The sequence below is a fragment of the Lissotriton vulgaris genome, chromosome 9 (assembly GCF_964263255.1).
Source record: "Lissotriton vulgaris chromosome 9, aLisVul1.2, whole genome shotgun sequence".
NCBI classification, from domain to species: Eukaryota; Metazoa; Chordata; class Amphibia; order Caudata; family Salamandridae; genus Lissotriton; species Lissotriton vulgaris.
The window spans coordinates 338,319,165-338,344,231 of NC_141697.1; the positions used below are offsets into that span (position 1 = coordinate 338,319,165).

Consider the following 25,067-nt stretch of genomic DNA (forward strand, 5'->3'; position numbering starts at 1 on the left):
CCAGCATAAAGAAAGCAAGGTCACAAGCCCCTGCTCAACTAACCACACAAGCAAAGCATTGTGTCATTTTCAAGAAGGAGAGGTGCTGAAGGACATCCACAGGCAAGGGGCGGCTTCTCCGCTATGGCACTGGAGTGTCGCCCCACTGCTTTTAAACTGCGAGGAGAAGAAACATGAAATGATAATAACTTGGAGTTATTAAAATTTTATGTTTCCTGCCTCTTTCCCGCCCAAACCAGTCAACCAGGCATGGGCACTTCCCCATTTTCCATGCAGGCTGCATTACAGCCTACATGGAGATCAACCAAAGGCCCCCACCATTCCTTGGTTGAGCGTCGAACCAGGACGCTCAAAACCAATCACAACGCTGCATTCCAGTGTTGTGAATGGTATGGGGAGCCTGGCTGTATTTCCTGTCCCTGTCTGACGAGGCATGATAAGTGTTTTTTAATTATATATAGTTTTTTTTTAATTGCCCACTTCCCCCCCGCGTGTCGCACCCGCGCCGCAACCCGCAAACCATGTCGATCGCAACTGTCCACGGGTGACTCCTAGAGCAAGGTGCCCCTCTACCAAGTATATCCCCCTAGGAGGGGTTAACACTCCGAGCTGGAAAGTTTTTAGTTTGGTGGTAAGGATTAGCACAGAAGTCTTAAACCAGTGCAATGCACATCTGAACATTGCATTATTGGAGCTTAACTTCTAAACGGATGCTTCACCATCCTATCACTAGGCAGCTCCACAGATCTCAGGGGGCTGCCCAGGCCGGTCCTTACCTAGCAATTGCTTCTCCTTAATGTAGGTGAACATAGATTTGCACGTAAGCAAGGCAGGCTGAAGAAGGTGTGTGCTGAGGTAAGGAAGTGGTCACAGGACTAATGCATACTCTAAAAATCTCTTTATGTCTTCTTTTGTTCTCAAGAGGATTCCTAGTACTGGTACAAGATACCTCCTGAAAAGAGAATGAGTACTATGGTTTGGCTACAGCTCCCAATCAAGAAATTGCATTGTTCAGTTTTGAAAGTGTATGGCCTCTCAGAAAGCATTTTTGCGGCACTCTTCTAAGAGCTCTCTGGAGATTGCCGACTTGGTTGGACATGTCTGTATTCCATCCAGCACCTTCAGATGGACAAAAGCCACACACTATTTGGACATTGTCGATTTCAGAAGTGCTCTGGGGAAAGAGGGTCACGTGCAAAGGATCCTCCTAGAGCTGTGCGACTGAATTACAGGAATCTATCCAACCAGAAGATACTTATGGTGCCGTCCCAGGCGTTATCCACACACACGAGGTGGATCCCTAGTTACGAGGGATAGCATGGATTCCCATTCGGGGGCCACGAACACTGTGTAGAAAAACTGTTGATAGACCGATATCAACTAGTCCCTCAACTTGAAGTTAGAGGTTAGCCTACCCTACAGGATACAAAATCTATCCCTTGTAGGCGGTGTTTTAAATAGAAAAGTACTGTTCAGTAACTACACTTCTTTTATTTGAAATGGACAGCAGTGCTTGAGTCGGGGTACCACGCGGGTGGACCGCGTCCCCCCACTTATTTTACCGGGAGCTCAATAACTATAAACTACAACTGAGTGCAAGCCTCCTTTCGTGATGTCACTTCCTGTCGTGACGTCAGCGTCCCCCCACTTCTTTTTTCAGGACTTGTGCCCTGATGGACAGCACCTACTCTAGTCAGCACTGTTGCAATTCCTTTCATTTGGCAGTACCGACACTTTTCAGGAACAAACAAGTAGTTTGGGTAGTGAGTACCAGCAATGTTATATTTATTTTTAAAACATTGCTGGTAGCGACAGGGATCCGCAGAATCAAGAAGGGAAAAAAGTTGCAAGGTGACACTTTTGTTAGTCACAGCCAAAAGCTTTTGTCTGTAAAGATACAAATAGTTTTATAAGAGCTTTATCGAGAAGCGAAAACACAGAACTGTTCAACTGTCTTACATCTTTAGAAACACAACAATTTACCAAATCACCCCTTTCTAAGAAGACATCCAACGCAGCTCTTTTCCGGTCTGCAATTTCCTCTGGAAACATTCTCCCCGGCATCCCAAAAATACAAATAAACTCGACAGACAATGATAGAAGTTACAATCTACGCCTGTTTCCTGTCTTTGACGCAGATTCACTCGGTTCCCTTGCCAATAAATGTAAATTGGGGAGCATCTCGGCAGCTCTGTCGTCACTCCAAGCGCCCACAAAAAACGGAGGGAAAACAGTCTCTAGCCCGGAGTCTGTCCATCAAAGGCCCTGCGTTTTCGGCAGGGCACAATATGTGTTTCCTCCGCGACTGTTGATTTAAGTCTGCGCAATCCGAGAGCGCTGAAAAATACATGATCAAACGAGGCAAACAAACAGGTGTCGTGCACGACTAATGGTCAGGAAGCTCCGAGCTCAGCGTTGGCTTAATCTCTGCCTTTCAGCGCCAAGCAATCTCACCCGCGAGGCTTTCAGAGCCACATCTGAGCGGGACTTTATTCAGCGGCCGATTTCGCAGGTAACAGCGCCTCAACTCACACAATGGCAAAGCCTTCAATAATTGGCCTTTTGCTTTGTTCTGCAACCGCTCAGAAGCTTCGTTTTTTTGTTGCTAATGACCCAATCTCAGGTCGTTTTCGGAACGCGCACCAAATGGACTCAGCCGTTTCCTTGCACAGCCTCACCCAATTATCTTTGAAGGCCTTGTCGGAAAGTATTCTTTTAGAACATAGCCATAATATAATATTTCGAAGATGTCCTCTTTCGTTTGTTTTTTTGCTCGTAGTAGGTGTCATACCTTCTATCTGAGGCGCGCTTTGTGAGGCGACGTCTTCGCTGTCCTAACGCCCAACGGTCAGCATCGTGTTTACATTGATATTGTATTGTAATTGCATTTGTATAGCGCTTACTACCCCTGACGAGGCGTCGAAGCTCTTTACGGCGAGTAGCATGCTACTCCGGGACCCATAGAGGATTAGTGTTAAATTAGTATAGTGAAACATGCAAGTACATTTTAAGTGCTGGATAGGTTAGTCAGTTACTTGGACTCAGCGCTCTTGTCACCCAGCCTTTGTCAGCTACGAGTCCACGCGCCTCTTCCCTGACTCTCTTCCGGTTAAAAGTCAACACCTCTTCACAGACCCTCTGTCAGCTATTATCACCTGTTCATTGACCCTCAGTCTTGTAACAGTCAACACCTTTCCACTGAACGTCTTTACCCTCCCTCTAGCAGCTAACAGTCAGCTTACCCACCTGCTGCTTGCTAAACGTCAGTGCCTCCCACAACCTTCTGGTGGTTCACTGTCAGTTCATCTTCACCAATCCTCTGCCGGCTGACAAACTACCAATCCTCTGCTGGCTAACAGCCAACGCCCCCTTTTCACTTGCAATCTGGGGGATAAAAATGAGGTTGCTCACCTGCTGCTGGCTAACAGTGACAGCCTCTTCACTAATCCTCTACGGTCTTATGCAGAGTACCTCTTCGCAGACCATCTACTGACTAATCATCAGCCCTTCTTCACTGACTATCTGTAGCTAATAACAACACAAAAAGATGATGGACGAAATGATGAAAATTGTCAAACATTCACCCCCAGTACAGAGATCTGGGCCTAAATCCATTGTTTTTTTGCTCACCATGTCATTCCAGTTTGGACCCAGCCATATGCAAATCAGTCTTGACCCTGCTCCTCATTGAAACAGCCCAGCCCAAACTGCCAGGCCAGGTACTCACTGGACAGGAAACAAGCTTCCTGGGACCGGTTTCTGAGTAACACCTCAGATCAACCGGCCTAGCTTGAATCCAGTGGCGCAGTGAACCCGGGACCCACGTCTGGTCATACCCTTCCCACTTGGGATGACTATAGCAACACAAAACTTTGATGGACGGAATGCTGAACGTTGTCAAACATTCACTTCCAGTATAGAGATCAGGACCTAAATCCATTGTTTTTTGCTCACCAATCCATCCCAGTTTTGGCCCAGCCATATGCAAATCAGTCTTGACCCTGCTCCCCATGGGAACAGTCCAGTCCAAAATGCCAGGCCAGGTCCTCCTTATGACACAAGATTCAAGCTAGTCTGGCAGACGAGGTACACCGAAACCAGTCCCAGGATGCTTGTTTGGGGTCTAGTGATGACCTGGCACTTTGGGCCCACCCTGGGTTGGCGTGGTGAACAAAATAACAATGGATTAAACCCAGATCTGTGACTGGGAGTGAGTGTTTGAGGTTTCAACACCTCAGCCATTATTTCATTTTGTCAATTTTTTTATCTATGTCTAATAGCCAGCTCCTATTCACTGGTCCTCCCTATGACACAAGATTCAAGCTAGTCTGGCAGACAAGGTACCCCAAAACCGGTCCGAGGATGCTTGTTTGGGGTCCAGGGATGACCTGGCACTTTGGGTCCACACTGGGTTGACGCGGCAAGCAAAATAACAATGGATTAAACCCAGATCTGTGACTGGGAGTGAGTGTTTGAAAAGTTTCAACACCTCGGCCATTATTTTGTTTTGTGATTTTTTTTTATCTACGTCTAATTGCCAGCTCCTATTTACTGGTCCTCTGCTGGCTAACAGACAGCGCTTCTTTACAGACTGTGGGTGTGACCCTTCAACAGAAGTGGGGGGAGGGAGTGTGAGGGTTACTTAAAGCCCCTCAGCTTTTGACACCTACTACCAGGTCGTTTGGTATTTCATCTGTTGAACCTAAAATCCAGAGCTCTAGTCCAAACTTTCCCACCTGAGAGCGGAATCCTGAACCATGAGATGGCTGAAGTGGTTCAAACGGAGGGGTGTGGTTCAAGCAGAAAGGTGTATGTGTCGGGTCGGGTGTAGCTATTAATTCTATGTCTTAGGAGTGTTGGTTCTGTTCTTTCTATGCATATGTAGAGGAGTCAGAGCATATTGAAAGTGACTGTCTTCCACTGGAAGCCAGGGAGGATTCTGCAAATTTTGCCAGCTCGAAAATGGTATTGTATATGCAGGTTTTTGAGAGCGCTATACATTATATAAGTTTAGATTTTCCATTTGCAATACAAAGTAAACAGTTACATAGGTATACACTTAATAGTTTAGGGTTGCATTACCAGAAAAGCATTACAAATTACAGAAAAATACATACAATGGTATATACGTTGGTACTGCATGCAAAGGAAAACAACCAGTAGGCATAGTACAAAGCACAACGTCATAATGAAAACAACATAGCATAAACTGCAACACTTCAAAGTCCAAGTCATTCTTCACAGTGCAGCACAGTTGTTAAACATGTGGAGCTTAGTAAGGTACCACAGCCTCTTGCTAAATTGATAGGTTTGAAGATACACACAAGGTTATAAGCACTGTCAGTAAAAAAACAATATTAGGTGTCATACAGTGCATACACTGTATGCCTAAAACACGTTAATAGACTTCCATAGTTACCAAAACTTTGCACAGTGCTCCAAAAAAAGTATAGGAGTGAAGGGGAAGAGTATTAACAAAGTATTGGAGAATCTGAAGTAGGACAATTACAGCTATGAGATAACATTTAATGACATAATTCAGAATCCTGAGCAGAAGCCCCAAGGCAATAAAGAGGGCCACAAAAAATGTATTTGTTATTTGTGCCCAGTCTTGTGTCTCTGACATTCATCAGCAATAAAAAATCTAGATCTTTGCTGTTAGACCCGACAGCCTTATTGAGGTCTTCCCCCCCAAAACTTCTAGCCTTCCTCCTCTATATTTGCTGATCTCGTTTTTGTTGGCATTACGACTCTGTGCACTTAACCACTGATAGCCCGTGCTATAAGTACTTGTTCTGTCTCCTTTAAACATAGTAAAATTGCCTTACACCCCAATAGCACACTTTACTTACTTTTAAGTCACTATTAAAGTGGTACTACTTGTACCCAGGGCATGTAAATTAAATGCTACTAGTGGGCCTTCAGCACTGATTGTGCCACCCACTTAAGTAGCCTTTTAAACATGTCTCCGGCCTGCCACTGGAGTCTGTGTGTACAATTTTAAACTGCCTTTTCAAACTGGCAAAATAAACATTTTGTCAGGCCTAAACCTACATTTGTAATACATATGTCACCCCTAGGGTGGAAGTTAAACAGCCCATAGGGCAGAGTGCAGTGCATTTAAAAACTATTTAAACATTTTACATGGCCTAGTATTGAAAAGCTCTTAAATTTGCTTAGATTTTCACTACTGCAGTGCCTGCCTCTTACATAGGATATCATTGGGTTAATTTATTACATTTAATAAGTGCGAACGTTCAATTGGGAGAAGGTAGGAGTGTTTGAAGTATCAAATTAAAAGCCCTCTTTAATGGTAAAAGTCGGATTTTAGTCACAAGACCTTTTTTAGTAAGCTGGCATTTTCTTGCCCCAACCATTTGGTGTCTGTTGCCTGTATCCTGTGTCACATGACTAGGTGCACCTGGCAGTTGGTCTTTGCGTAGGGAGACAAAGGGCCATAGGTGTTGGACGGATGGGCCATCTCTGACTTGATGAGGGGGAAGAGTTGTCACCTATCACACTTGTTATACAGATCAAAGGGAGAGAGAGGACTAGATAGGCTAGTCCGGATCCCCTGGGTTATATATGTAAAATCAATAGGGACTAGCTGATTTTTAGGGAGAGTATGAGAGACTCAAGTACGTCAGACAATATAGGTAAGGAAAAACACTGTTTTCCTTATAAAGCCCTCACCCACCGACCTAGTCGGTGGCATGCTTCATCATCGGGCCCACCACAGTGGCACCGAATGTGCCCCGGGTGTGCTTCAACGCCAGGTGACTGCGGAGCTGGTATATTGCTGAGTGTGCAGTGAAGGAGTGAGATTGGTGAAGTTTAAAATGCTATACAAGAGATCCCAGCACCCGAGGGTTAGCAAATTTTAATAAACTGGGTCTCTGTTAGCAGGTTAAAAAGGCAAATGGACGTAAGTAGGAGTGTTATGATGACCTCCAGCGTCCAGTGTGGTCTACATGTTTCAGCCAGTGCCTTTATATTCTAAGCTGGCTTTCCTCAGGACCAATAGGATAAGTGAAGAGTGCAAAAATAAATAATAATAAACTATATTAAGTGGTTGTGTTATTTTTCTTACTATGTGTTGCACACGCTAAGGCGCTGTAACTGTTAGAGGGGGATTCCCTCAAGCTTTGTCTGTGTTTTCTGGTACAAAGCCTCATGGGTCGCCTGGCAGAGAAAGAGACCGAGTAGTTCGGTCTGGTTCCTCCTTGGACCTATTCGTCCTTCCGCGGCGCCCGGTTCGAGGGCGACCCATGAGGCTTTGTACCAGAAAACACAGACAAAGCTTGAGGGAATCCCCCTCTAACAGTTACAGCGCCTTAGCGTGCGCAACACATAGTAAGAAAAATAACACAACCACTTAATATAGTTTATTATTATTTATTTTTGCACTCTTCACTTATCCTATTGGTCCTGAGGAAAGCCAGCTTAGAATATAAAGGCACTGGCTGAAACATGTAGACCACACTGGACGCTGGAGGTCATCATAACACTCCTACTTACGTCCATTTGCCTTTTTAACCTGCTAACAGAGACCCAGTTTATTAAAATTTGCTAACCCTCGGGTGCTGGGATCTCTTGTATAGCATTTTAAACTTCACCAATCTCACTCCTTCACTGCACACTCAGCAATATACCAGCTCCGCAGTCACCTGGCGTTGAAGCACACCCGGGGCACATTCGGTGCCACTGTGGTGGGCCCGATGATGAAGCATGCCACCGACTAGGTCGGTGGGTGAGGGCTTTATAAGGAAAACAGCGTTTTTCCTTACCTATATTGTCTGACGTACTTGAGTCTCTCATACTCTCCCTAAAAATCAGCTAGTCCCTATTGATTTTACACCTATCACACTTGCACATCGCAAAGGCTCTGCCTGAGCACACACGCAAAGGATTTGACACTAGCCTACCGTGACCCCAAATAAACTGGGGCCAGGGCATGGAGGCTGGAAATTCCAAGCACCTTTTGGGGTGGAAACCTTCATAACCTTCTCCTACTTCAAAGTGGGCACAAGGTATAAATATTGGACCCTAAAACACAAAACTTCAGTACACCTCTAGACCTGTGGAAAACTCAGGACTGCTGTGCTGCTCTGTCTAATGGACTGCTTCCCTGCTGCCTGAGTGAAGGACTGGACATGAATTCTTAACCCAGGACCACTAGAGTAACTCCACAGGGTTGCTGGCTGGCCTTCTGACCAGAGCCTCAGGGACAGAAGGCTCCAACAGCCTTGAACTGAGCACCGACTTTCTGCTGTGAATCCTACCTTCCCAAATGGTGCCACCCCAATCTGGACCCATCCAAGTGGGCCTGAAGATGCTTCAAGGCACAATTTTCACTTACATCTTTAAAATTGCACATATCTGGTTTTACTGATAGGATTTCTTTCGTTTTGGTATCAAATATTTGATTAAATTTTACTCTATTTTTCAACATTGGTGTGGGATTTTCCTTGTGTTGTGTTTTCACTTCATTACTGCTTGAAGCGCTGCATAAATAAGTTAGACAGTACCTGTAAGTTAAGCCTGGCTGCTTTGTGTCAAGCCACCAGAGGGGTAAGCACAGAAAAAATTGAGTTTTGATTGTGTTTCACCCTGACAGATTTTGGCTGCTGCTTGACCAGTATTTCGCCCCCGCCCCCACCCCCGAACCAGTAACCCAATATCCAACAACTGCTTTGCTTGATTATATCAGCTGGGGTTTTGAAACCTGCTATGACATGGTTGTATGACGTTTCAACGCATTCCGTTGCAATGCATGCCTTTACCACGTATGCGTTACAACGGAATGCGTTTTCCACGCATAACCTTTACCACAAATATTCCTTTACCATGCATATATTTACAACAATTTTCGGTGTAAATTTATGCATGGTGAGGGCATACTCTTGTTAAAGGTTATACCCCTCCCCTTACATGACCCCCAGCCCCCACTACTTATAATTACCCCTGCCCTTAACCTTTTTTTTTTTAACTAAATTTCCCCTTACTTTTTTAAGTCGTCTCCTCTCCATCTTCCTTGGTGATGTCGGTCATACATCGTAAAGAGGAAGCAGAAGTTTCTTTTCATTTCTTTTCTAATGAGAATGATTGCTTCAGCCTCAGCACTTCAGGTTCGTTTTTTTTGGGGGGTGGGGAAACCCCGCCCCCCCCCAAACCCCCTTTTTAATCCCACGCTTTATTTTTTATTTTGGGGGAGACCCCCCAAGCCCACTTTTTTTTTGCATTTACCTCACATGCCTTTACTATGTATCTCGTAGTAAAGGTATGCGTGGTAAAGGCTGTTGTTGTGACCACACGTGCGTTGTAATGCATGCGTGGTAAGGTTTTCGTGGAAACGGCCGCGTTATAGTGGCTTTTTCCTCTCTGACATATACTGGATGGATAATTCCGGGACATGGGTTTGGAGGCATTTGTTTTCATGAGTTATTGCAGGTATTGGTATTAGAGGAAATAATATAATTAAGATACTGAAGACAATATATAAAAACAGGCACTTACTGAAAGTAGGAGTGCAGCCAAGGCTGCTTTTGTGCAGTTTGTATGCTGTACGGAAGAGATCCGCCCGCTAGGAAGAGAAAGGGAGGAGCATTAGAAAAGAAAGACATATCAAATGACCCACATTAGATTCGAAATAAAACATGGTAAATGGTACCACACGCCCATGCAACTGATAAAAGGCCCAAGACAAGAGTCCCTGTTCAATAATGCTCCTAAAACATCTAATTACTGGAGGATGTCTAGACATTTACTCACTAAGTGTTTTGACTCGTCTGGGGAACACGAGCATCGTCAAAACCCAGAAGCCAATTTACTACCCTGATGAACACACTAAAAAGCACTAATGCACAGCATTCTGAAACTATTTGTTCTGTCCTTATATTTGGCAGCCACTTAACACTTAAATCACGCACCGATAGCTCAATAGCATTTAAAGTATGGCAACAGTTGTTGACCACTTGACAGACGAGTCATGAAGCTCTTTAGAAATACTTAAGATCAACAGATTTGAGGCTTTCAAGAATGATGTCCATGGGCTTCTTTTTGATGAGGGGGAGAGGAGACTGGGCAGTGGCTGTTGGATTATGAGCCATACAACAAAAGTAATTAACAGAGTACACTTTTCAATAATAAAGCTGCGGTGTACTAACTGCAACATCTGACGTTAATGTGCTCTGGCCATAGATCATGAGCAGGGCCACTGAAATTATGCGGCAGGGGAGGACCAAATTATGCAGCAGGGTTGAGTAAATTATGCGGCTTGAAAAGGCAAATTATGTGCCATATTTTGTGATAGTATTACTTCAGTGTTTTGTAATTTTCAAACTTTTTAACATTGCCTGGGCATTGGTTGCACCTCATTCATATCAGTTGAACCCCCAAATACAGCAATAAGCAACAAAAAAGTAACTAATCAACCTTTGCAAAGGGCCTTCCACTGCAAAGCAATATGTTTTGCTGCATTTTTAGTAACTTTTGAACAGTTTGAGCTAGAAAAAATTTTTGTTGTTAAAATCTGCAGGTTATGCGGCAGATGATGTATTGTGTGGCAAATGCTGCAAATCTATAATCATGCGAAAATCGTTGCAGCCGCACACTCGCATAATTCCAGTGGCCCTGGTTATGAGGTATGTGGCACGGATGCCGGATAGGTGGTGAAGCACCTCTTGGAGTCTTCCGTACATCGCAAACTTACCTAGAGTCTTAGTCTGCTCATGGGATTTCAGGGGTGAAGCCTCAGAAGGATTTCCATGTGTATGAGGATTCTATGTTGTAGAATTACTTCAGTCCAGTGTCCTTGCAAGGATGAAAGCTCCCTATAACCTCCACTCCTGTGCCATGCCTACCGTTTTTGTTTGACCCTACATTTTCTGTATTTTCATTTCGGAAAACAACTGTAGGTAGCCTTAACCTGAAGAACCCAGCCAAACTAATTAATTTGAGAACGGTCTATAGCCAAGTGAAAAAGCGCTGCAAATACAAAACAAATTCCACACAAGAACCACCATAGGATGTAGAATAATATCATACAACAATATGAAGACTCACCACCCAGATAGTAAGTCAATTGTTTAATTTATTATTCATAAATAGTATAAATATTATATCTTTTTATAACTTTTTCTTAGCTATTTTCATTTGTATACTTCTTTTTTCTAATAAGGCTAGTTTACAATTCATGTACATAAACTCCTAAACTCACAAAGCAAACAGACAATTAGCACTAGACATGACAGATGATGGAGGCAATGCGGCGGGGTAATTCACTACGCGCGTTTCGGCCAAATAGCCTTCCTCAGGTGACCGTCTATTGCAAAAAAGGAGTTAAATCCAGATCATACTTCGAAAAAGATAGATGGCGTGTAATAGCCGCCAGTTATCAACATGCTAGCTTTCCTGATGAAGTTATTGTTGGATGCTGATAGGTGTGATAGTCATGGCCCACAACATAAAATGTAGATAATGGTGATACCTCAATTTGGGCTTGTTGTATTTAGTGTATAAATATCCACAGGCGATGATAAAAGCGACAGGGATAAGACTCGTGACTCCTCAAATACGGGCTCTGTGTATATCCCGTATGAGCACTTGCAGAGGGTTCTGTGGGCGCGAAACGTTTGGCGGGGAGACGCGATTCAAACGGTGATATTGTGAGAAGAAGAAAAATCTTCTAACCTAAAACAAACGGCTAGCGGGGAACCGAGAGCCGGGGTTTAGTTGGTACTTCATGATTGATAATTTTAGATAGAGATAATGGTCTCGGGATACGGCTCTCGATGAAAACTAACCACAACAGAAATGTCGGTGTTTTTCTGGATGCAAAAAACAGCCAAACTATAAATGGTAGTTCTCAGGGAACATCGATTTGTGTGCTGTAGGAGGGATGACCATCCACTGGTCTCCCCAGTATATACTCTGAAGGGGTGAGGGACCCTTGATCTTCTCTGCACAAGCCTTTGTTAATAGCGACAGGTTTGTTTCGGTGCGTACTGGCTTAGGTGCCAAGGTTAGCAGCCTTTTGTGTGTTTTAGATTTGAGGAAATTTCAAGCATATTTTTTGCAATTATGATAGGAATAAACGAGGGTGTGGACTCGGTAAAGGGTTCAAAAACTCTGTGCACAGAGCACCTAACGTTAGGCTTATCTGTATCTGTTGACAAACATTTATTTTTTTAAGAACTATGCCTGCATGATGCAGCGGCGGCTTCCATGCAGGGCCCTTGGGGGAGGTGTCTCAAAAGAAAAAAAACCTTACCTTGCTCCGCGATGCGACATCCTCATTCGGTCTTCTAGCATGCTCCAACGCGTGACCCAGCAAACTCCCCTAACCAATCCTGACGCTGCTCTCACCAGCTTGAGAGCATTGTCAGGATTGGAGGGAGCTGCCTCGCTCAGCGCTCCTAAGAGCACTGCTGGAGGCCTGCGCTTTCTCTAACTCAGCTGTCTAAGACAGCGAGGTTAGAGAACTTTAAAATGTGCATATCTGGCTGGCTGTCACAAGACAGCCGGCAAAAGGGCATGCGTATTTTACAGCATACAGCTCCCTGCTGCTGCCACTTGATAGATCTGTCCCGCCCCATCCTGACATTTAGTTCGGGTCAGGTTGCTAAAAAATAAAATGGTAATAAGCAGACTTGAGTACGATTATTTTTCAGCTTTTAGTGGGGCGATGCTCCTCCGCTCAAACCCTGAGGAGCCGCCCCTGCCAAAATGGATGATGGCTGCTCTCCAGAGAAGAGAACCACATCCCCCACAAGCTTCTCTTTGCTGGATTTTTGTTTCCAGGGCTGTGTGGAGTGAATGGACCAGGTATCCCAAGAGGGAAATCACCTTAAACATGTACCAGGTCACATGAATATTGGCAATCATCAGCAAAATGTATTTTATGGTTTAAATATTTTTATTCACTTGTGTGTAGCAAGAGTTTCTGAAACGAAGTGTCACAGCGGTCTGCGTATGAACGTCTTTGGGATATCAAAAATTAGTAACAGTAAATAATCCCATTAACAAACCCCCCTTCCCTTTCTAACCCCCGCTCCCCCAGTACTCTCTAACCAAGGACAAAATTTGTCAGCAACAGCGGGAATTATCCTCTTAGGCAATCATAAGGAGCTGTGGGGCCCTTCCCATTGGCCAGTAGAAATGGGTCCGACCCCGGTTGCAGTACCATCGCTCGTAACCTTGGGGTAATAATTGATGACAAGCTATCAATGCAACCACAAACGGCCAAAAGGGCCTCAACATGTTTTGTAATCCTCAAATGGTTGAGGAAAATTTTGTGGCAACTCCCAGAAGGGGCACAAAGAACAGTAGTACAGGCCCTGATAGGTTCTAGATTGGACTACGGAAACATTCTTTATTTAGGAGCAAACAAAGACATTTTAAATCGACTTCAGGTCATACAAAACGCTGCAGCCAGGTTGCTCCTCCGTCTGCCTGGGCGCACAAACATGACGGAACACCTGAAAAAATTGCACTGGTTAAAAATAGTGAACAGAGTAAAATTTAAAGCACTCTGTTACATGTTTCGGATTGACAAGAAGGAAGCTCCCACTTATCTTTGTAAGTTGGCACAGAGATACATCCCTTCACGAAACCTTCGATCCCTGTCTCAGGCTAAATTTGTCGTCCCACGATACAAACGGGCACGCCTGGGTGGCCGCTCTTTCACTCATATGGCGCCGGTCCTTTGGAATTCTCTTCCACTCAATCTTCGTCTTGAAACGAGCTATCCCCAATTCCGTAAGGGAGTCAAAACATGGTTGTTTAACCAATAGTATTCACGGGTTGTCTTCGGTTCAGCTAACATAACTCCAAGGCGCCAGGAAATCCTCAGGGTAGCTGTTGCGCCATACAAATGTAGTAAATAAATAAATAAAAATAAATAATTCAACATTGGGTGTTTACATGACTCTCAAGGTCAGGGTGGGGGGGGGGAATGGTTGCAATAATCAGTGGTTCAATTAATCTGAAAATGCCCAGATATTTGGGGCAAGTGAGCTTCCAAAATTCAGTGGATAGAAGTGTATGAAACAGGTGCCATATCTCCACAAATGAAGTCCTGGGGTGGTGAGGGAGGAAGCCATCCTCTCCGTCCCTAAGGTATACCATAATCTGTGAAGCCACCCCTGATAGGTGGGTATGTGTACAGAACCTCAGTGGGCAAAGATCTTCTGAAGTACTGTCCCTAGTGCTAGTCCCATTTGCCTCCCCTTGAGGGATTTGAGCGGGAAGATTAGGGGGTTGGGCAGACCAAAAATCTTGTAAGAGGGGAATCTGTGAATTGTGTATCGTAATGTAGATCTATGTCGTCCAGGAGTTTAGTCCAATTAGACTGTTAAACAGGAGCAGTCCCACAACAGATGAAACAATGTGCCCAAGGAGGGGCATCCTCGCCAACAGTCTGGCCTTTGCTGTAGGTTGCTCCTGTAGTGGCATACCGGGATCAGGTACTAGTAAGTAACTATCTTAGTGGCGGTCTTTATGCTTGCTGTGTTTCGGGCTGTGTGCCTCGCCGTGTAATAGAACTCTCCCCATTTGGGGAAACTTTTGGGTTAAAGTTCTCCCCAGGTCCCCACCCACCATCTCTGGGTAGGGATGCTCAGCCTCTGGGTAAGCTGGAGTAGAAAGGCATACAACACAGAAATTAGCCTTTTATCAGCAGTTTTTGTCACCAACCATTTTTCATAAGCTGTAAGCTACCCGCCCACCGTGTGGAGATTAGAAGAGTGTAAGAGCCAATGTCTTAGTTGTAAATAACGCATTCTTTCGGTCTCAGGTAAGTTATATTGTTGTCACAATTGGGTGAATTAGATTATCCCTTCTACATCAAAGAAGTGGCCCCCAGAGCGGCATGGTGACTGTCACTAGACTTTGAATGCCCCCTGCTACTGCCCAGGAGAAAAATCTGGAAACAACTAGGGTTGGCTCGTAATCAGTAAGGCTGAGCCGTAATCAATAATCAACAAAGAACAAGTGCCTATACTGATCGTAATTTTTGAAATGCTCGACCACCAGAACAAAGAAAGTTTATCAGAGCTGGGGTGTGCTAGTAAATAGCTTTTTAATATAATGTCTGAGTCAAAAAAAGTATATTTGTATTAATCATATACTGTTGAACAGAAACAACATTTTTTTGTAAACACAAAAGAAGTTTTGGACAAAAAACAGTGAGGCATTAAAATCCAACATGCATTCCATATTCAGTCATATCACAATCATACCTTCCATTCATACACAAAATACATACAAATACTCAGCCCGATTGGATACGAATAAACAAGCGTGCTGAGTATTAGGTCTGCTGCAATATATACAATTATATATATACAATTTATACAGTGAATTTGTATAAGTATAAATCAAATAAATCAACAGAATCAAATGACACCGTCAAACAAAATATATGGAACAGTTTCTAAACCAATAGTGTAACGGTATGTTCACACTAAAGAAGGAGCAAAAAGGAGCAGACACTGGACATGAAGGGGCCTACGCGTTTCGAATCCCTATGGGTTGGAAGGGATTCTCATCAGGGCCAGGTAGCTCTGAAAAAAGAAGAAGAAAAATCTTTGTGTACATCTATTAAAAACCAAGAATCTCGAGAGCATAACCACCCAAGGTTACCTATGCTTACCACTGTGGAGAGTATCCAAGAAAAGTTAACACCTGTGTCAACGACAAAAATAATAATGACATAAATATTAGGAAGTGTAAGTATAGTCTTCTCTTCTCCGTCATTAAAGAAAAAGGGGAGCGCGTTTACCTTAGATGTATGCGGTGGCCAAGCTTATATAGATTCAGGTGGAGGAAGCTGGATGGCCTGCAAAATATATCGGCCATTTAGTATCAGGAAAGACATGGCGTGGTCCTAAACATTAGGTACCAAATCAATGTTCTTACCGGGAGATCGTGGATGGGCACGTCCGGGCACAGGATCGTGAATTGATCAAATCAGAATTGAAAGGTTTTTCAGCCTCTAACGAAAAGAAGGGTATGGACTTTTTAGATCAGAGTTCGGAGTGCATACGATCAAAATTCTATAAGTTTACGTGGTCAAGCAGTGGCTTACCGGTCTAGAGAAAAAGATGTTTCGATTAAATTCGCCGGCGTCTCCAACAGCACTAGTCTCTCGCACATGCGTAGAGTGTAGTGTGGCTTTCGAAGCTTAATTATATATAAGGCCGTTTTGCGCATGCGCGGTGCCTTTCAGCTACGGTGGCTTCGGTGTAGCGTGAAGAAGTACATTATGAACTTTGTATGTTGCGCAGGCTGGAGTGTCTGAAAACAGCGGCAAGAGCAAAATAGGTTATCCCATTAGAGTTTGTATATCTCTGATATCTCGTTGAGTCCCCTAACCGCTGGGTCGAATTTAACAATTAGATAGGCTTCTCTCTTTGACAGTTTTTGGTTTCAACGCGAGAAATGACAGTCCATTTGATGTCACTTAGAAGATGTTTACAGCGTTTCCAGTGATTGACCAATGGAGCAGTTTCAATCCCGTTCTTTATCCTGGATTTATGTTGGGTAATTCGAGTGCGAATTTCTTGATTAGTCTTTCCAATATAAAGGAGTCCACAAGGGCAAACAATGCCGTAGACTACATACTTTGTTTTACAATTGCTGAAAGTTTCATGTTTCCATGAGATCCCACGGTGTTGGAACAGTGATCCTTCAATAGTCAATTCACAACATAGGCACGTCCCACATTTGTGGTGGCCAACAATTGGGGACAATCCCATCATCTTTCTCAAGGACGGTTGTTCGTCTTTTTTTATTCCCGCTCTTATTACATAGTTGGCCACGCTGTTCTCCTTTTTAAAGGCAAACAGCGGGGGAGCTTGAAGGCTTGCGTCCAAATTTTTTACGAGATGCCAATTTTGATTGATGATTTTTTTAAGGTTGTTGGCGTTTGGGCAGTAGGTAGTTACACACACTTGCCTGTTGGAATTGGATTTGTTTTTGCGTTCAAGGAGACTGTCCCTGGGGGTCCATCTGGCCCTTTTCATAGAATTACAGACCAATTTTTTGGGGTAACCCCTATCACATAATTTAGAAACTAGATTTTCAGCATGAAGTTTGTAGTCCTCATTCAAGGAGCAATTTCTACGAATTCGTAGAAATTGCCCATAGGGCAAATTTTCTTTTAAACTCCGCGGATGGTTGCTGGAAAAGAGTAATGCCTTGTTGCGGTCGGTTGGCTTTGTGAACAAAGATGTTGCTAATTTTCCTTCTAGTGGAAAAACTTCTACATCCAGGAAAGAGATTTTAGTAGCTGAATGTGATATACTGAATTGTATGTCCAGCGTTCTGGCGTTGAGCCAATTGTAAAACGACATGAGAACTTCTTCTCCCCCAGTCCAAATCATGAAGACATCGTCTATAAAACGCCACCATGTGGCGATGTATTCCTTGAAAGGATTGTTGTTGTGGATGTATTTGTCCTCATAGAGCGACATAAATAATACTGCCAGCTCTGGGGCAAAGGGGCACCCCATAGCAACCCCCTTTGTTTGGAGGTAAAATTCATTTCCGAAGCTGAAGTAATTCTTTTTTAGGTTTAAAGCATTTTATTAAGACAAAAAAACATAGGGAGAGGGAGCAGGAGGTTAGGGTTACATACATTCAAGCGAAGAACATGAGCATGACACTATGAGTGCGACGGTGGACTGGTCCGCTGTGGAAAAGGAAGCAACAGCAACTGAGAAAAGCTAAATATAAGCAACCACTCCAATCTGAGCACAGTCAACACCATCAGTCTGAGCAAAGAGAAATGAGCAATAACACAAAGAAACCCAACCCACCATCCCCCAGAACCCCCCCCACACACCCCAACTCACCCCAACTCCCCCCCACCCCCCTGTCCAATGTACCACTAATAACACTACCTGCCCTCCCACCGCGCCCCCCCCCCCCCCACCGCGCCCAGCCCCGCTGCACCTCCTAGTCAGCTGAAATCACCGGCGGCGTCAACCTTAGAAGCCTGAGGTACCTCGGACAGGTAAGTTCCCTAAATTCCGTAGTTAAAAGCGCATGAAAGGGTTGCCACAGCTCATCAAATTGGTCCACCTCCCCCGCTACCGTGAGTGACAATTTTTCCATGCCCAGCACATGCCAGAGCCTGTGCAACCAGCCAGTGATGGAGGGGACTGTGGTGGTGCGCCAGTGGATTAGGATGTTCTGGACCGCTGAGCCCAGCGCTATCGCGATTTGCCTGCCCCTGCGGGACTTCAGCGGGTACATCAGGCCATTAGGAAGGCCCAGCAATACATACGCCGTAAAGCGCGGTAATTCGATTTCAAAATGCTTATCAACCTCATCAAGAACTTCCTTCCAATAAGCGGCCAACAAGGGACAATCCCAAAGAATATGGGAAAGGGTCCCCACCTGACCACAACCTCTCCAGCACTCCCTCTCGATATGCCTGTTCATCTCGTGCAATCTCTCTGGGGTGTAATACCAGTATGTGGACACCTTAGTGAATGTTTCAGTGAGGCCAGTGTGATATGCCGAGTGTCTCGCGCGGTGTGCAATCTGGTCCCACTCCTTATGGCTAAGTGTCCTACCCAATTCCCTGTGCCATCGTTCCCTGCCCGGATTATAGTAGTGAAACGGAGGGGGCTGTAAGAACTTGTAGAGATCGGTGATCAGTTTAGCATCGGAGGCGCAGGTCACCAGCCACCGCTCATATGGTGTTATCTGACGATCAGCGGTGTCTCGCACCTGGGGTTGAAGCGCCCAGTGCCGGACCTGCATATATCGCAGTCTATCCGACTCCAGCAGTTGGAACTCCTGTTGAAGCTGCTGAAAGGGGACCACTCCCTCCGACCCATAAATCTGAAAGAGCGCTCGGCAGCCCGCCGTCCTCCAGTGGGAGAAAGCGCCCGGATCCATCCCAGGAGAGAAATCAGGATTACCCGCTATCGGCGTAAAAGGCGAGGGGAACGTGGTGAGTTCCCGAACCTCACAAACTGTGTCCCACACCCTCAGGGGAACCCGCGTGACAAAGGAAGAATAAAGGTTGGGGGGGCGGTGAACCCGGCGCAAGAATGGAACTTCCTGGAGGGTACGCCCTGCCACCGCCTGGTCCTGAAAGAGCCAGTGCTTATCGGATTCCCACCTGCTCCACTCCACGAGGTAGCGCAACTGCGCCGCCTGAAAATATTTCCGAAGGTCCGGAATACCGAGGCCCCCCGCCTCCGGGGCGAGCGTGGAGAGAACCCTCTTCATCCGCGGCTTGCGGCCTTGCCAGACAAAGCGTGCGATGTCAGCTTGCGTCTGCCTGATCCAACCCACTGGAGGCTGGAGCGGCAAGGCTCGGAAAAGGTATAGAATCTGGGGCAGAACCGTCATCTTGACCGCAGCAATCCGGCCAAGCCAGGACAACAGGCTTTTGCTCCAGCGGCCAAGCTCCCCCTTGATCTTATTCCTAAGAGAGGCGTAGTTAGCCGTCACCATCTCTGGCAACGTCGGCGCCAGCAGTATCCCCAGGTATGGCACCAGGGATGATGACCACTGCATGGGAAAGAGCCGCTGAAGGTCCCGTCTAGTATCCGCAGCCAGAGGCACATCTAGAGCCACCGACTTGCCCATGTTCATTTTAAAACCGGCCACTCGTGAAAAAGCATCCAACTCGTGGATGCAGGCGGGAAGGGACCTCCTGGGATCGTCCAGGGTCAGCAGGACATCATCCGCATAAAGACTGACCGTGTGAACATACTGCCCCATCTTGATCCCAATCGCATTCGGGTTTTGGCGAATCCTCTGGGCAAACGGCTCCATGTAAAGAGCAAAGAGGAGTGGGGAAAGTGGGCACCCCTGCCTAGTGCCCCGCTCGATTGCAAAACTACGGGAGCTGCACCCATTGACCCTCACCGTCGCTGAAGGGTTCCTGTAACAATTGAAAACCATCGAGCAGAATTTATCACCGATGCCCAGTTTCTTGAGTACCCGCTCGAGGTAAGGCCAGTGAACTCTGTCGAAGGCTTTCTCGGCATCCACCGCCAGCAGCATCCGCTCGCCTGGGATCCGCGAAGCCTTCTCCAGAATGTGCGCTACTCGTTTTGTGTTGTCGACAGTTTGTCTGTTAGGCACAAAGCCAGCCTGGTCTGCCTCAACTAGACCCGGGAGGTGCAGGGCCAGCCTGGACGCTAGAATCCCCGTGTACAACTTGAGGTCGACATTCAGGAGCGAGATGGGCCTATATGAGCCGCATGAGGCCCGGTCCTTCCCAGGCTTCGGGATCACTGAGACGGTCGCTCTCAGGAGATCCGGCGGGATGGCTCCCGATTCGGAGAAGGAGTTAAACAGCCGGGCAAGGATAGGGGCCACAACCGGGCAGAAGGTTTTGTAAAACAGGGACGTGTAACCGTCCGGGCCCGGGGCTTTCCCGTGCTTAAGTCTGGCTATCGCGGAAATCACCTCCTCAACGTGGATATCGCGCTCAAGGTATTCCGCTTGAGCGGGGTCCAGCGCCGGAAGGGTCACGGATTCCAGATATTCCACGGCATCCCGCGACGATGGGGGCTCCCCGGCGTACAGCGCCTCATAGAAACTACAAAAAGTTTCCGCCACCGCCGCATCACCAGAAACCGCCACCCCGTCAGCACCCAAGAGTTCCTTCACCACGTTACGCTGGTGTGCGACACAAAGCCTTTGTGCCAAGAGTTTGCCACACCTATCTCCCCCTGTGTAGAACGCATGTTTCAGACGCAACGCTGCGTATTCCGCCCTGTCCATGTCCAGCGCCGACAGGAGCTTCCTGGCAGCCTTCAACTGCCTCCAAACCCTTGGAGCTCCCGTACGGCGGGGGACCTGTTCCAGCTCCCGGACCTGGGAAGTCAGCTCCTCCCTCTTACACTGCCGCTCCCTATTTTCTGCCGAGGAGATGGAGATGAATTCCCCCCTGAGAACCGCCTTCAGCGCCGCCCACTGTGTCGCCAATGAAGTGTCTGAGTTACTGTTGTGTGCCTGGTATTCCCGGATCGCCTCCTCAATATGTTTTACAACTGTTTTTTTGTGCAGAAGGGTGTCCCTAAGGCGCCACACCCCCCGAGAGGGGGAGGTCGCCGGCCACGCAAACGTGCTCACGACCGGCGCATGATCAGACAGTGTCAGGACCCCAATGTCCGCTGCCGTAGCAGCGGCACGCATCGGTCCACTAACCAAAAAGTAGTCCAACCGTGCGTAGGTCCGGTGCGCATGCGAGTAATAGGAGTAATCCCTATCTGTAGGGTGGAGGGTGCGCCAAAGGTCATGCAAATCCATGTCGGTGATTCGGACCTTTCCGGCCTGGGAAAGTTTCCTAGTCTGCGGGAATCGCTGCGCTGATCTATCTAATGCAGAATCAAAGACTATATTTAAGTCACCTCCTAGTATGACATGACGATCGGGGGAAGCAGTTACGTCCACCAGCACTGAATCTAAAAAGCGTTCTTGATGGTCATTCGGGCTATATAAGGAGCCAATAGTAAACGACGTGTCCCCTAGGCGGAGGCGGTATGCCAAAAGCCTCCCCTTCTGTTCAGCAAATTTATACAACACCTCCCCTCTGAAGGAGCTCGACAGCAGAATAGCCACCCCCGCAGTCTTGGACGCAGCAGAGGAGAAAAACTGGGTGGGAAACCTGGCAGAGCGCATTCTGTGACAATCACGGGGCAACAAGTGGGTTTCTTGCAGGAGGCATATATCAGCTTGTGTCCCCTCCAGCAGAGACAAGATCGCCCTGCGCTTTACAGGGTTATTCAGACCCTTAACATTAAGGGTCACCACCTTCAGGGACGACATACCTCCCAAGGTCTGGAGACGCTATGCCGCGGGCAGGCAGCTGGCGGGGGAGGGACGCAGAGCAGCAGCGCAGGACAGGCAAAATAGGACCAAGCGTTAACATATGAAATACCGGACGGTTCCTTCCCAACCCCTGAACAACTCCCAACCCCACCCCAAACGAACCAATGGCATCTAGCCAAATTCCCACTCAAACACAAACAACCCATTGTCCCAGTCAAGTCCCAAAACGGACAAGTCTGCAGAAAGTACCAAAAGTGGACGTCCGGCCACTCGCTCTCCCCGCTCCCCCCCGGCCCTCCCTCCGACCCCCAAACCTGGCACCGAAGAAGCTATGTCCATCTCCCCCCGGAGTAAGTCTACGCCGTCAAGGCCACACCGTTCGTGGCGGCCGAGTCCCTGGCTGCTTCTCTCAGGGCGCTGGCCATGTCCGCTCTGATGGTGGGCGAGTCAGGTCGCCCAGCGCTCGCCGCTGAGCTCCTCCTCGCCGACCGCCGTCGCCCTCCTCTATCCGAGCGCCTCCAGGACGGTGTTGCTCCATCCTCCTCTGTAGCCGTGAGACCCAAGACTCCGCAGACATCCTGCAAGGAGCGCAGCTGATGCAGTACCCCGTTCCAGCGGAATATCAAGCGAAAGGGATGCCCCCAGGAGTACGGTGTCTCGTGTTCTCGCAGGAAATCGGTTGCAATCCTGAAGGACCTGCGCTTCTGTAGCGTGATGGCAGAGAGGTCCTGATACAGCGCCACAGGTCGCTCTCGGAATGTCAATGGTTGTTTTCTGCGGGCCTCGGACATGATGCGCTCCTTCACCGGAAAGTCAGGGAGGTAGGCCAAGATGTCCGGCGGAGGTGCCGCCGACTGTCGCTGTCGGCCGACTCTGTGGGCCCTGTCGATGCGGATCGGGAAGTCCGCCGCCTCTCCCAGAACCTCCCGGAACAAGTCCTGCAAGTAGCCCACCAGGTCTGTTCCCTCATCGGCAGACGGTACACCCCGTACCCGTATATTATTCCGCCTCGACCTGTTCTCCAGGTCCTCGTTATGGGCTTGGAGTTCAACATGTTGCTCCCTGAGACGGAGAACGTCCTGTTGCAAATGGACAATCTCGTCGTCCCGGCGTTGGGCCGCCACCTCCGCCGTCTCCATCCGTTCGCCGAGGCCCTCCACCTCCCTGCGGACCTCGCGTACTTCACTGGCCACCTCCTGCTTCAGTGTCTGGAAGTCAGTCTTAAGCGAGCTGAACAGTTCCTCCATGAAGGACCTCGTGATGGGGGGCTCACCCCCGGTCGGGTCCGCAGCAGCCCGGGAAGAGCCCGGAGACGGCTGCGCCCTGTCTCGCTGTTGCTGGGCCCTGCTAAGCATGTCCGGCAGGGTGCGATCCCCCTTCCTCGATCCTCCTTTTCCGGACATTCGTGCCCCGTATGCTGTCATACTCAACTGAGGCAGGAACACTGGCTTCGGCCACCTGCAGTAGGCTCGGCCCTTGATGAGTCTCCAGAGGGAGCGCCCGGCCTGATAGGGACACCAGGGGACCTGCGCCACAAATGACAAAATGGCGGGCCAGTCTAGTCACAGAGGGCCGTTCGGTGCCCGGCCAAAGTTTCAACAGAGACCCCCGCAAGGGGACCCCGGGCTGGCGCGTCCCGCAGGAAGGGAGAGCTGTGAAAAAGCAGAGGTGTAGGAGACGGCCTCAAGCGACACTGAAGGAGGGCCGCGTCACCGCCGCCGTGAAGACAAGATGGCGGTTGGGCGGGGCCGGGCCGATCGTCCAGGCCCGGCGATGCCACCAGGGCCACACCAAGAGCCAGGTATACAAAGGAAAGTTCTACCCAGGGCCGTCCAGCTAGAGAAGAGAAACGGTAGACCTGGCTCCAATCCTAAGCATTGTCGCCAACTGGCCACGGGGCCGGGGCCCGCACAACGTGAGAGGCCACCACCGCAAGTCCAAGCACCACCACGATCACACGGCAGGGTCCTCGCTCAGCGATGTCACACAGCAGTCACACAGCAGTTGTCCCCCTGACGATCCCCGTCGAGTACCGGGGCGAGCTCCACTCCAGATCGCTAGACATCAGCACCAGGCCCCAGCCGAGGCATCCGGACAGCGCCCCGCTCTGCTCCTCCTCCAAGGCGCTCCACCGTCCGGCAATCGGTCTCTTAGCGTGCTTCCGCCGGAGCGATCGGGGCCAAAGTAGCATCAATGTGTGCCCCAGGGTCTCCGCCGCCCGTCTCTCAGCCGCTGAGCTTCAACGGGGGGAGAGAAGCTAACGAAAAAGGGCTCGGGCCTAGTCGGGCCGGAGGAGCTGCGGGAAGAAGCGTCCGCTCACCCCGCCATCTTGGCCACGCCCCCTCAGTAATTCTTTTTTAAGCCAAAAGAGGCCAGGTCTATTAGGAATTTGGTTGGTACCTGGACAGGTCTGGGTCTTAGGTCTAAAAAGTATTCCAGTACTGCCACAGCTTCATCCTGTGGTATTTGTGTGTAGAGCTGTGTGACGTCCAGTGTTACGAGCAGGTCATTTTCCTTCTCAAATTTGACTCCTTCCAGCTTGGTGATAAAGTCTGTTGTATCCTTTAAATATGAAACAACATGGTCCATGAACTGTTTCAAAAAACAGTCGACGTACTTGGCCAACGGCTCCAACAGGGAGTCGCACCCCGCCACAATAGGTCTACCCGGTGGCTTTGTTAGATGTTTATGGACCTTGGGAAGGACGTAAAACAAGGGTGTTTTGGGATGCCTATTCCGTAAGTATTCCAGTTCTTTAGGGCCTAGAAAACCTGCTTCGAAACCTTCTTGTAAGATGGGAAATAAAAGATTTTGGAATTCCATCGTGGGGTCTTTTCCGATTTTACGGTAACAGGTCTGATCATTTAATTGCCTCATTACTTCGGTGGTGTAGTCGGTGTCCCAAATGACAATCGAGCCGCCTTTGTCAGCTTGTTTGATAGTAATTGTGTTGTCATTTCTTAAGATAGAGAGGGTATTTGTTTAGTCTTTAGAGATATTGAATTTGACGAACTTTTTTTGTTTCTCTATCTCAGAGATGGCAGAAAGAACAGTTCTTTCAAAGATTACAATTTCCTTTGGTACTTTATTACCTGGAGGACAGAAAGTTGACTTTTTCCGTAGTCCTGTGACTTCTGACGGTGTAGTAGTGGGATTAGCTGCAAAAACCGTAGTGAGGCGTAATTTTCGACAAAACTCAATGAACTCAGTCTTCATCTTGACAAAATCGTTTTTTTTGGATGGTACAAACGATAATCCTTTGG

At 47.6% G+C, this 25,067-nt stretch overlaps 1 protein-coding gene across 1 annotated transcript in view; it reads right to left on the bottom strand.

Moving 5' to 3' along the window:
* Positions 1 to 25,067, bottom strand: part of TDP1 (tyrosyl-DNA phosphodiesterase 1) — a 980,389-nt gene that overhangs the window by 610,881 nt on the left and 344,441 nt on the right. The window contains exon 12 of the mRNA XM_086937678.1: positions 9,517 to 9,583. Within this exon, the coding sequence (XP_086793804.1) occupies positions 9,517 to 9,583 (67 nt within the window). The remainder of the gene's footprint in view (positions 1 to 9,516; positions 9,584 to 25,067) is intronic.